This window comes from Hemicordylus capensis, chromosome 5 (assembly GCF_027244095.1).
Source record: "Hemicordylus capensis ecotype Gifberg chromosome 5, rHemCap1.1.pri, whole genome shotgun sequence".
NCBI lineage: Eukaryota > Metazoa > Chordata > Lepidosauria > Squamata > Cordylidae > Hemicordylus > Hemicordylus capensis.
This window is the reverse complement of record NC_069661.1, coordinates 32910193-32924127: the sequence shown is the minus strand read 5'-3', so window position 1 is coordinate 32924127 and position 13935 is coordinate 32910193. Positions and strand designations below refer to the sequence as shown.

At 45.9% G+C, this 13935-nt stretch overlaps 1 protein-coding gene across 1 annotated transcript in view; it reads left to right on the top strand.

The window, feature by feature from the left end:
* The window catches only part of MANBA (mannosidase beta), a 74179-nt gene that overhangs the window by 25217 nt on the left and 35027 nt on the right, over positions 1-13935 (top strand). The window contains exons 5-6 of the mRNA XM_053253002.1: positions 2838-2961; positions 9449-9624. Of these exons, the coding sequence (XP_053108977.1) occupies positions 2838-2961; positions 9449-9624 (300 nt within the window). The remainder of the gene's footprint in view (positions 1-2837; positions 2962-9448; positions 9625-13935) is intronic.

Here is a 13935-nt window from a genome sequence, read left to right as displayed (position 1 = left end):
TTAATCAATTTTGTGACAGTCAAGCTACTGCTGGTGGTGGATATGTTGCACTTAACTGTGTTATAATCTGATTCTGGGTTTTATATGATGCTTTCCCATGATGTTTTGGAAGCTGGAACTGTGGGTGGGTGGGGCCAGTGTTGTGGGCCCCCTCCCTTCCAGGAGTGACTCTATGAGGCTGGTTTAGGTGGTCACTGTCAGAGGTGCAGCTAGGTAATTTTGGAGCCTGAACCTAAAGGCCTTTTGCCCCATCCCCCTGCCGCCACAAGATAAGCATTACCTCCCACTGCAACATAAACACTAATATGTGGGTTATTGAGGACCCAGACAATGGGACTCACAAGAATGTAAGGATTTAAAACAAGTATGATTTATGTAAATATGCATTAGCAGAAACATTTCAACACACAACTTAACATATTCCTATCCCACATGTTTTCCCCACTCTCCACTCTTCCTCTAAGGAGCCCAGTTTTTAAGAGATCCAAACAGGTTTTGAATCTCTCCCTTTCCCTCACCCACTCCAAGGCCAACTCATAGCATAACATAAGAACTCAGTTGACTCAGTGCACACAGAACTCAGTTTACCAGTTGTTCTCTCTCACATTGCATTGGTGGCCTGGGGTGTGTGTATATGTGTAGCGCTGTGCAAGTTGGCCCAGCAAAGGAGGCACACACTGGCTCACTGCACTGCAGCCGTGCCTGCTGGGCTGCTGCCTCTCCCCTCACTCCAGAGGCCAGTAGGTCTCCTGCTGCCCCTGTAGCCGTGGTGGCCCCCAGTGCCTTTTGGCTGGGCACTCCTGCTCCTCCGGTCCTCCTTGAGACAGGAGAGTCAGTGGCTGGCTGGCTGCCTGGCTGGCTGCCTGCCTCTTGCCAGTCCTGCAGAGCACCCATGGACTCACCTCTCCTGGTTGCACTTCACTCTGTGCCTCCCTCGCGTGTGGCTTGTGCAACGACACCATGTGTGCAGGTACGCAGGCACATGCTGCTATGGCCAGGCGGAACTGGCTCGGCGGGCTGCATACAGCCCAACCTGGCCCGGCCCGGCCCGGCCCTGCACAGCCACACACACAAGTAGTTCAGGCAGGCTGTGGCCGTACATGTGCTCAGCCCTCGTCCACGCACGATGGGAGGAGATCAGGCAGGCCATGCATGGCCACCGCCCTCACCACAGTCATGCTCGGCTGCCCGGCAGTGGCCCCTCTAATTTTTTTCATCTCTGTGCGGAATGAGTTTTGTTCTGGGCGGTAGTATCAGGCAGTGTGTGCGCAGCTGCATTCAGAATGGGGCCTTCCTGATTCAACCTGAGTGGGTTCTAAAATGAACTGAGCAGACATCCAAAAACTTGTGAGCATACACACAAGCGCACGCCTTAGAGGGAACAGGGCCACCCGACCCAGAGCGGGCTGGTGGTGCAGCTCGGCCACGACTCAGGACATTTCAAAGAGGATTTGTGGCCCCCTAGGGGGTGTGGAGACCCCGGACCTGCCCAGAGGTCCACAGGGAGGAGCGCCTCTGGTCACTGCAGATGTCAGGAGGGGTGGCAAGTGCTGGGTCTCCACCACCACAAGCATGATCCTGCAGTCCATGTCACTGTCCTTCCACACCCCGCTGGCATGCTGTTCATTTTCTCCTTCCCACCCTGCCGGGGTGCCTCTCCTCACCTGACTAGAACTAGGAAGACCTCTGCCGCCACTGCCTGGATTGGTGATAGTCTGAGAGTGCTCGCATGTTGCTGCTGCTTCTGAGTACCCATCTGTCGATGGGAGGGTGTCATATTGACCACTCCTGCTCCCTTTCATGTGGGCACCAGCTGACTAGAATGGAAATAGGCCATTAGTTCCATCCACACGATTCTGACTTCCAAACATGACTGTAGTCACGTCGGATAAGGCCATAGAAATGCATTTCAGGAGTTCTACATCCGATGTAACCACCTGAACATATGGGGCCTGGAATTGTTTAAGGAAGTGTGGCTGAAAGAACATCTGAACTGGTCCCTGAGGGTGAATTTGGATATCTCCTCTTGTTCCATTGCATAGTGACTTTTGTGGTCACCACATGATGGCTGGAAAATCAAAGATGTGATAGGCTCTGATCCCATTGAACATTTGGCAAGCCTTGTCGGCATTCTTGTCGATAAATCACATCACTGTGTATGTCCAAAGTCTTGGATCGTGTTTTGGTGACATTCTCTTTTCAGTGCTACAATGTGCTCTTTGTGGAATTGTTCTTAAAAACGGCTTGGAAACTTCAGCTGTTAATTAGCTATGAAAACACAGCAACTAGTGTGTACTATTGTGATTGTGCCATGCTGTTGCCATTCCTGCTGTACTGGTTGCCAGTTTGTTTTGGGGTACAAATCAAGGAGCTGGTTATTACCTGTCAAGCCCTGAATGGATTAGGGGCAAGGTGCCTGAAGGGCTGCCTCCTCTTTGATGACTCTGCCTGTCCCCGAGATCTTCTGGGAAGACTCAAAAGTCCCCCTTCTTTCTGAAGCTCATTTGGTGCTGTCACACAAGAGGACCCTTTTTCTTTTGGCACCCACCCTATGCAATTCCCTTCCTTGGCAGCTGAGATGGGCTCCCTGCTTGTTGGTGCTTCTGAGACTGAAAACTCAATTGATAGTTATTTATTTTTGAAGAAATTTGTTCTCACCTTGATTTTGTTTTTTGGCTACAATGTTTAGTAGTCCTTTGTTTTTGTTGTTCTTTCATTATATTGAATTGTTGCAAGCTGCTTCAGATACGCTTTAAGGGGAAAGCAAGATGGTTGGTTTTTTGTTTTTGTTTTTTTGTGAATCAACAAACCTATCTGATGCTTGTGTCTAATTACAGGAGCAGTGCTCATTTAGTTGGGACTGGGGCCCCTCTTTCCCCACTCAGGGAATTTGGAAGGACATTAGGATTGAAGCATATAATCTTTGCCACCTGCTCTATTTCTCTGTGACTCCTCACTATGGTAAGTCTTTCCCCCCTAACTCTAGAGTGGATTGGAAAAATGGAATTTTGTCCTATGGGAAATTTAGTACTTCAGTATTAACTAGTCCAAGGCTCTTATTTTTAATGACCCAGCCACAGATAAATGATATCCTGAAATAACCTTTGACAAATGTCAGAGGAAAATTATCCGTACTCTTTAGTTAGCCCAGAAATCATTTGCAAAACTTACTGTTACCTAGAATTACAGGAGGCTGCTTATACTGAGTCAGACCATTGATCCATCTAACTTAATACTAGAATGGCAATGGCTCTTCAGGGTCTCAGGTTAGTCTTTCCCAGTCCTTCTTGGAGATGCCAGGGATTGAACCTGACTACAGCGCCATCACCTCAGCCCCATGCCTTTTAAATGGAGACATATTGTTTTCTCCCACTACTGTGATCACATCACCCCTCTTCTTGAATACCTAACTGGGCTCCCTGCCATGAATATCATCAGTTTCATGCTTTGAGTACTCTTGTTTAAAGCTCTGCACTACGCTCTCTCAATATAGCTGTTAAACTGCATTTTTATTTATTATATCCTCTTCTTGCATTAGGGTCCTAGTGGTCTGTTGAGGTTATTGATCAAGTCTGTACCTGCTTAGGCTGTGTGGCAATATTGCCACATTAAGTGCTCTCAAATCATTCACTGGGCTTTGTTCTCTCCATGTACACCCCTCCTCATTCCTTCTATTTATACAAAAGTTGATCTACCATCTCCCTACTTTTCTTGTTCTTTTACTCTTTGTACTTTCTTTCCTGTTGCTCCTTATGTTTGAAATAGATTCTTCCTCTCAGTTTGTTACTCCATCTCTTTACCTTCATTAAAGTTTCTTCACAAACCCTGTTTGTTCAGTGGAAGCTTTATTAGGCTGCTTTCACAATAAACCGCTGATAAGACTGGTCTCCATTAATATTTTTTAAACTCAGATTGAAACATCATTCACATCAACATTCAGACTAATGCTGGTCTGGTGCTACTGGGAGGGGTGATTTTTGTCAGTCCCTCCTTCCTTCTTCTGCTCACTGTGACTCCTGAGAATATTTTGGGGCATATTTTGCGGAGACAGTCTGCTTCAGGGGACGGGGAGATGGTTGAAAATTGTCCTTCCCTTTTAGTACCAGCACAGTGTCACTCCACTAATGCTTTGTTTGTCTGGATGTTGGCCATGGCAAGCGTAAGGGTCACTTGAATCGGCTTTTAGCAAATATGAAGAGAACCAGCATCATGTAGAGGTTAGTGTTAACTAAGATGGAAAAGACCTGGATTCAAATTCCTCTCAGTCCTGAAGCTTGCTGGATGGGCCAGTCACCCTCCTGCCACCTAACCTGCCGTGGGGGATGGGGAGTGGTAGTGGTGGTAGTTGTTGTTAGGTGGGATGTACACTGCCCTGAGCTCGTTAGAGAAAAGGTGGGGTAAACATGTCATAAATAAATATGGAATCGGGGAATAATAGTCTTGAGTAACTGAAGCAAAAGCATTTAATCCTGTGTAACAACTTCCCAGAAGGACAGTAGTGTTAGTGTGTTGCAGCAAATACAACAAAGAGTTTTGTGGTTCCTTAAGGGCGAACACATTTCTTCTAGCATCAGCTTTCACAGAATACAGCCTATTTCATCACTTGAATGTAAATAAGAGAAGCACAAGGACTGATCTCTGTGAGTGTCCTGTTTAGCTGCCCTCCCCCATAGTACAGAGACACAGAGTCTTGTGTAGGTGCCTCAAATGCCCATGTGATTAGGATTTAACCAATGAAAAATGGGTTCCTCTGATAAAATTGCAGGAGCTGAAATTGTGGAAAGATCTTTAGCTTAGCTATATTTTGAACTGGTTGGGAGATATGCACCCTTTCTGCTTAGTTGATTCCTGTGCAGCATGGGCGTTAACAGGGCTTTTTTTCAGGGGTGGTGGTGGGTGGGAAGCAAACGATGCAATCCTGTACCCACTTACCTTAGAGCAAGCCCCACTGAATTCAGTAGGACTGGCTCAATCCTGGGCAAGAGACAGCTGCCCTCTCTTCTTCCCCCATCCGGATGCCCATGCTGTGCAGGGAAGCAAACTGGAGGGTGTGCTGGGGGTGGAAGTCTCACTCTCTGGACATTCCTCTGTAGCTCTGAAGTTCTTCCAGTATTGCATTTTAGGAGGTTTGTGGTAAAAGCAGAGGCACGAAAGCAGCTGCATGAGGATGGTTTGATCTTCAACTGTAACTTGAGAGGAGTTCCTGTTCTGTGTTTGCCCAAAAGCCACCTAACTGGTTCTTGTGGCTAGTAATCACTTGTTTGTCTTCTGGCTTATGCTTAGAGTGACTGAAGCAAAACTGAAACAAAGGCCAGGTGGTTTCTTGTAATGTAATTTATGTAAATCGTAATGGAACCAAGGTCAGAAAGTCAACCTGGTGCCCTCCATGCTGTGATAAGAAAGTAACAGTTAATGGTGTTTTTTTTTTTTTTTTAATTTTCCAGTGGGAAACCAGCATAGCATAACTTTACGAATGTGAGCTAAGAACTTGGAGGTTCCTGGTTCAAAAACCACTTAAACCATAAACCTTATTGGCTGGCCTTTGAAAGGTTGTAATCCATAATCTTAGCCCCTTCTCCTTTTGTAATATGAGATCATTTTGAATGGATTATTAAGCGAATGTGTGTAAAGTGCTTTGAGGAAAATCCACCATATGAATACTGAGGTTACAATCAAGCCAAAGTTAAGCACTTTTGAGTCTCTCTCTCTCTCTCTTCTTTAAAAAAAAAAAAAAAAAGCTAAGCGTGCTCACATTTCTCCCACTGAAATCAATGGGACCTAAAAGTGCTAAATTTGGATCCTGCCCCAAATATTACCAAATTAGGTACCTTGCGCAGGGATCATACTGGAAAGAAGTCAGCCTTTAAAGCTTCTGGAAATAGCTCCAGGCCTCTGCCAGAGTTAATGGAAATTGAATTCCCATGGAATGCCACTGCAGATTTATGAGGCGCCCAGTTTTTGGCCTTCCATCTCCACCTATTGGTAACCAGGTATGCAGCCAGATATGGTTTCTTTTCAGTTAGCTGAGCTGGCAGAGTTTTTGGAGGCTGCATTCATGCATTCATTCATTCATTCATTCATTCATTCATTCATTCATTTATTTATAACTTGGAATAATGAATAACTCTGTCTTTTAATTAGTGATGCGAATCCATATCATTTTTAATGGTACTAAGCTTTTATCCAGGTGACCCAATATATCTGTTGAAATAATCAGTGCTTGCTGGGATAATCACATAATGTGCGTGCGTGCGCGCACGCAAACACACACGCGTGTGCGAAAGAGAGCTGGTCTTTTGGTAGCAAGCATGAATTGCCCCTTTTGTTAAGCAGGGTCCACCCAGGTTTGCATTTGAATGAAAGATTACATGTGAGCAGTGTAAGATATTCCCCGTAAGATATTCCCCTTAGGGGATGGGGCTGTTCTGGGAAGAGCATTTCCATGCTTGCATTCAGAAGGTTCCAAGTTCCCTCCCTGGCATCTCCATGATAGGGATGGGAGAGATTCCTGCCTGTAACCTTGGGGAAGCTGCTGCCAATCTGTGTAGATGACACTGAGATAGTTCGACCAATGGTCTGACTGGATTAGAAGGCAGCTTCCACCTATGTTCCTATCTATAAAAACATGAGAAAACCTTTTGTTTGTCTTTTCCATGGCTCCTACTTCCAAAGCCATGGATATTGAGGAAGATAATGGGAGGCTAGCTGAGCTTTGAGAAAGATGATGGGGTACTTGTGGGTTTGTTTGTTTATTTAGAAAATGTAAATACTGCTCATTCATAGACAAAGGAGCAGACAAAGTCCCAGGGCAGTCAACAATATCCAATACCAATAAAACAATAGCTAAATCAAATATTTATATAAAACCTAAAAATGCTGGTCAAAAATACTAAGATAAAGTTTCAGAAAGTGCTTGAGAGAGAAAAACAAACAGTCAACCCACCAGATTAAAAGGTTGTCTGAACAGGATCATTTTCACGAGGCCAACCTCACCTCGCCTTGTTAGGGAGTTCCTGATTGAGAGGACCACTGTGGAGAAGGCCCTGCCCCACATGGCCATCAAATAAACCTCCCCAGAAGGCAGCACACACAGTATTCCCCCTGTTCAAAGGAGAGGACAGTACAAGGAGGCACACCTCTACATTTCCCCCAAAGCTCCAGCAGCACAAAACACTTCTAGAATTCCAGAAGAGGAGGGGCACCTCTCTATGGTTTCCTCCCACTGTCCATATTCCAGCCTAAAGCTTTCTCTTCTAAGTGTTGCAGCACCTGAACTTGGACCAGTATAGCATACCATGTGAGAGCCCCAAGGTGGTGAAGGCCACTGTGCTGAAGGGACAAGAGGCTGGGCAGCTCCCTTGGCTGGGTGGGCAGTATGGACCCTGCTCCAGCTTGCTTGATGTTGTATATATTTGGTTATTCCTAATGTATTTTCTTGCCCTCGCTCTCAAAGGGCTTTACAAGGACTCAAAGGGAGGGATGTGCATGAATGTTTCAGCAGGGTGGGGAGTGGTACCTTAAAGCATGAGTAAAGCAAATCCTTCTCTACTCTGCTGCCCACACGCTCCTTTTCCAGGTGTGGTGCTGTGCCACTCAGAAGTCTGTGTGCGGCTGTGTGCGGTAGTGGGACGCACATGGCCACTGTACACGCATGGTGGCATGTATGCCCCACAGCCACATGCGGACCTCTGAGTGGTGCAGCAGCGTGCCTGGAAAAGCAGTAGGGTGGTGGAGGATCAGCTAAGGACCTTCTTTACTCATGTTCAAAGGGTAAAGGGTAAAATCATCCCCGCTCTGCTGAAATGATTCGGCGGGCTGCGCCAAATCGATTCGTGCACATCCCTACTGCAAGGTGCCAGTAATGTGACATCTGAATAATAGATTGGGGTGTGATGGGGGAGTATGTAAGACATGAGCTATATGTTATATACGATATGAAGTGAAGTGTGCCGTCGAGTTGGTGTTGACTCCTGGCGACCACAGAGCCATGTGGATTTCTTTGGTAGAATACAGGAGGGGTTTACCATTGCCTCCTCCCACTCAGTGAGAGATGATGCCTTTCAGCATCTTCCTGTATCGCTGCTGCCCGATATAGTACCAGTGGGGATTCAAACCGGCAACCTTCTGCTTGTTAGTCAAGCACTTTCCCCCTGCGCCACTTAAGGTGGCGAGCGATATCTAGGGAGAGATATTTTCTAGTTACCAGTTCAGAGAAGCCAAAGACTTTTAGATGTTTGTTTTCTCTCTTGTTACATTTACACTGAAGGAGAGGGCAAAGGGAAGCACCGCAGCTACCTTATTTCTGAGACCAGGGCAGCTACCCAGGCCATTAAAAAGGCATCTGGCTTCTTGTGTTTTCTGATACACAGGATTTGTCTATTGCATGCCAAGGAGATGATTAGCAGAGCTTTGGCAAGGAACAGGTAGCTTATTCAAGCCTAGAAAGAGGGCTGAATACACACTTGCTGAGAAGGTGGTGTGAGTGAGTCATGCTTTAAGCTGAAGACTCTTTGAGTCACTTCAGGGGGCCTTCCCTGACCAGTCATTAGCATGCTGATGTGTCCCGCACACTTGTGTGTCCAAAAGAGATAGGTGTGGCCAAATCCAGACACAATGGGCTCAATTCATTCCCTCAAGTCTCATTCCACTCACTTCATAGGCCTACAGGGGAGAAGAATTTCATGCCTTTTCTTTGAATACAATATTTGTTTGGCATATAGAAGTGGTTACATTGCCCAGAAATTGTGATGATGTTTTCTGAAAGCAGCTGTTCCTATGAAAACTGAATAAACATAAAGCTGGGGAAAGCTTTCTTCCTAACTTATCATAGCTCTCTTTGTTCTCCTGAAGCCATGTGGATGAAAAATGGCTGCTGCCTTATTCTGAGTTCTCTTCTGTAATCTGGACAAATGGCTATTCAAAACCTGCTTTACCAAAGTTTACTATGTCGGTGGTTCTAGATTTAAATGGCATTTATATACCTATACCTGTTTCTGGTAAATAGGATGGGTTCTTCCAGATGGCAATCCATTGCACAATGTTGAAAGCTACTGCTCAAACTCAAAACACCATCTTAGTGACCATACGCTCACTCCCGTAGGCTTCTGTGCTGCTTCCTGTTGGGATCTTACTCTCTGGCCACATGCTGATTAGAGACCTCGCATGATTTTTGCAGTGCCACTTGCTAGCCATTGCTTGCATAATGAGAAGTGCCTGTTTCCTTTTCAACTTTTGTGTTGACTGCTGGTTCTTTTCAGAATGCAGGCACTGACCAGCAGATTAAGCTGCGAAAATTGCACAAGGACTCTGATTTGATCCTGGGTCTCCCTAGTCCTAGTCAATCAGTCTGTCCACTGCTCCACTCTGACGTAACAATCTCCTTTACAGGTGAATGAAGTTCTATATAAAATAAACATAATTTGTTTTGTTTTTCTGTGTTTTGTTTCAGCTCAAAATGCACAGCAGTGGAGTCTCGAAATAGAGTTGGATTTTGATGTGGTCAGCTCAAAACCAGTTGCTGGTCTTGTGACTGTGAGCATTCCGGAGCTGCAAACACAGCAGACACATGGTATAAAACTTCGCCCTGAAGAAGGCAGCATTGTATTGTTCGTAAACATAAGTAAGGTAAGAGTCGCTGACAGTTCTGCTGAATGTAAAAGATTTCTTCCTGCACAAACTTTGCTGCACTAAGACCCATAAAGGGTTACTAGACCACAGCAAGTTTTACACCTTGCATGTCCATGTGTGACTATGGACACAAAGCATGCAGTTAAACAATTTTAAGTCCCTTGGCTTTCAGTGGGAGAGTTAAGCACATGCTTAAATTCCTCCTGTTGGATTCAGAGTCTTTCATTTGGATATGATCATGCTCTGTATAGTTTGTTTATGGCACATCAGTGACCTCAAAGAGAGAGGGGGAAATGGAAGAGAACTAGACCTCTTCCAGTTTATTAAAGCCCGCTTGTTTGGTTACCTGAAAGTGATTCTCAGTCTAGCTGATCAGGCAAGTAGCTATTTGCAAGCCTGAGCATATGCTGAGTTCTGTTTATACTTTTCCGTCTCTTTCATTAGCCTATTTTCCTTAAAGAAAGTAAACCTATGAGATCACCCAGTATAGCATGTGTGTGTGTGTGTATCCCCTTTGTCAACATCACAATAGGGATGTGCACAGAAATCTTCGGCGCCGGCGGGGGTAGCGCTTTAAGGGCGGGGGAGGGTGTACTCACCCCTTCTGCCGCATTTCCCCCACCGGCGTGCTGTTTTTTTAAAGCCCCTCGGGGCAGCAGCGTTCCTCCCTGCCGCCCCGTTTGCCCCGTCGGCCGGAAGAGGCGAGTGCGCGTGCGCCCGTCGTGCGCGTGTGCACACACGGCAGAAGGGCGCGCATGCACGCAACAGGCGCACGCGAACTAGCCACTTCCCGCCACTTCCGGCCGACGGGGCAAACGGGGCGGCAGGGAGGAACGCTGCTGCCCTGAGGGGCTTAAAAAAAACAGCGCGCAGGTGGGGGAAATGCGGCGGGAGGGGTGAGTACACCCTCCCCCGCCCTTAAAGCGCTACCCCTGCCGGTGCCGAAACCGCCCCCAGTGCCGAAACGTTTCGGGCACATGCCTACATCACAATGTCTGGACCAATTTGAACCAAATTTGGTAGTGCTGTAGGGACACATAGGTATATCTGAATGGCTTAGATTGTGATGTCATCCATGCCAATTTAAGATGATGGATATGTGAAAATTTGAGGAGCAAGTGTGCTAACTTATGAACTGCCTGATTTGAACCAAATTTGCTACAGCTGTAGGGACACCTCAAAGGTATAGTTTGTGATGCCATCCACCCCAATTCAAGATGGTGGATGTGTGAACGTTTGAGATAGAAATGGGAACTGTTTTGAACCAAATTTAGTACAGTTGTAGGGACACATAGGGACCCCTCAACAGCATAGTTTGTGATGATGTCAGCCACCCCAATTCAATATGGTAGATGCATGAACGTTTGAAGCTGAAGTGGGCTAACTTGTGAAGATGGTAATTATCTATTAAGAGTTTAGTGAAAGGAGATGTGGTGACAGCCAACAACCTGGATGGCTTTAAGAGGGGCTTGGATAACCATGGAGGAGAGGTCTATCAACAGCTACTAGTCGGAAGGCTATAGGCCACCTCCAGCCTCAAAGGCAGGATGCCTCTGAGTACCAGTTTCAGGGGAGTAACAGCAGGAGAGAGGGCATGCCCTCAACTCCTGCTGTAGGCTTCGAGAGGCTTCTGGTGGGCCACTGTGTGAAACAGGATGCTGGACTAGATGGGCCTTGGACCTGATCCAGCAGGGCTGTTCTTATGAGAGTAAGTAGATTATTTCTTACTAGAACTTATTATTTATATTGCACTGTCAATGTGTATTATGCTTTGCAGAATATAAGGGGATGAGTCCCTGCAATCTAGAATTTTAGAATTCAACAGAGGGAAGACAATAGAGGAAGGGGTGGGAAATAGGGAAGCGGGGGAGGACTATGCGATTATTTCATTTGCATGCCCTGTGGCTTTGTTATAGTGAGGTATGGTGACTATGCTAAGGGCTTCATGGACAAGGTTAATTCTATGCTTCTGTGTGCTCATTAGCTCTTGTGTGTCAGTGAGTTTTGGAAAGATGCAGAAATATCACATGTTTGCTTGATGATATTAAAGACTTCTGTTCATATAGAAGTATTTTTTAAAAATACAATTACCCCCAGAAAAAGACTCTAGATGTTTCACTTGCAATAACCATGAACTTGTTCAAGATTGGGTCCGACCAGTCAGAAAGTACACTGATGGGATTGTATGAGCTAAAGAAATAGGTTCATTCAAATGTAGAGAACTGTTTTCCTTGTTAGACACCTTGACAGGGCTGCCTATAATGGTGGCACAGGTGGGACAGGTATATAGCCAGGGACCCCACTCCCAGGAGAGGGGCTTAAATACAAATAGCTTGTTGGCCTCAGAAGATCCTATCAGCAGCCCTTTCCTTGACCACAATATTCAGAAGCATACAAACATTCTCATTTGTGAGAAATGCACGTCCTCCACGTCACTTATGAAAACATCCTTAGAACTGATACTAGTATACAAAGCAAAGATATGTGGTGGTGAAATGCCTCCCTCCATTGCTTTTTGTTTCTGTTGGCAGAGAAAATTTTGTCTCCTAATTCATTTCTGAGCTTGCTGTAATGACTCCAAGTCTTTCCTGTCCAAATTTCCTGTCCAGTGTACTTGGCCAACAGGATTGGAGATTACTCCAGTTGCCTTCTAATCTTTCTGTGTAACCTTGTGATAATCTGCATTGATTATTGTGTGCAATCTTGTGCGAAGGGACTACCAGCTGTCTGAGATGTGTTTGTTTATCCATGAGGAGGACTTAAATCTGTAATAAGTTTTGAATGTAAATCCTGAGAGTTGTTGGGCAAGGTCAAAGCAATAAAAGGGCTCTTCTCTTGGCCCCAAGTCTGCCTCTCATTGATCTTGGCACGTCCAGCTTGGCCTTCTTCCAAGGACTGAGTTATTGAATATAGAAGTGATACTAGTCCTTTTATGAGGGTTCCTTGATGATATAATGTTTTTATACTTAAAGGGTATGATAAAAGGGTCTTGGATGCACAAGTTGATCTCTACATTCTTAGGGATTTACCTCCCCGCCCCGCCTCTCAGAAATGTACTAGGCAGTCAATATGGAACATAGGAAGCTGCCTTATTCCATGTCAGACCATTGGTCCATGTAGCTCAGAACTGCGGACTTCACTCATCTTGCAGCAGGGGCCAATGGCGGCACCACTGTCTGCTGCAGGTCTGTGCTTGGCCCAGTGGCCACCCCCCCAGTGCTGTGTGACCCAGCGGCAATGGTGGAGGGTGGGTACATGCACTCAAGGTGCTGGCCAGGCAACTTCCTGTCTTCACCGCTGCCACCGCTTCTCCTGTGGGCTGCTGCCACTTGCAGAATGCGCAGGGGAGGGTGTGCACCCCATGGGCGGCGGAGAGGCAAGTCAGGGGCCGCTAGCAGTGTCTGCATGGGCCGCCAATGGGCCATGCAATGAAGAACCCTGGTCTACATTGACTGGCAGTGGCTCTACAAAGTTTCAGGCAAGAGTCTCTCCCAGCTCTACCTGGAGATGCCTGGGTGTGAGCCTGGGACCCCTATGCTATTCCACTGAGCTATGGCCCTATCCCTTACAGCACTCCCATGTAGTCTCCTATCCAAATGCAAACCAAGGCAGACCCTGCTTAACAAAGGAGAACAAGTCATACTCTCTACCAGAAGATCAGTTTTCCTCCCCTAATATACATGACCTATATGCAGGAATTCCCTGTTATACAAACATGATATTCCCTGATTTTTCGAATGGAATGAAGTAGTCTTTGCACTTGTGAGATGTACATATGCATATGAGCCCCCAATCCACACCTAAATTTCCAGATCATGGGAGATGTGAGTCAGCTGCAGCTGAGTCTCTTGTGGTTGACAACATTTGACTTGTTCCTTTCTGACATCCCTTCTGTGCCAGGCAGCAACCTCTTCAATTATTTATTTATTTATTCATACATTCATTCAATTTCTATACTGCCCTTCCAAAAAAATAATAAATAAGTAAGATGGATCCCTGTCCCCAAAGGACTCACAATCTAAAAAGAAACATAAGATAGACACCAGCAACAATCACTGGAGGTACTGTGCTGGGGTTGGATAGGGCCAGTTATTCTCCCCCTGCTTAATAAAGAGAATCACTACGTTAAAAGATGCCTCTTTGCCAAGTTAGCAGGGATTAACTTGTGCTTCTTATCAACTGTAGCCCAATTGATAGGGTTAGTTATAGCTGGAAGATGCAAATTCAGTCCTCTTTCTGGCATATGATGTTGTCATCTCTGGCCACACTGACCTTAACACCATCAATGTTTTCCATACAGAATATAAA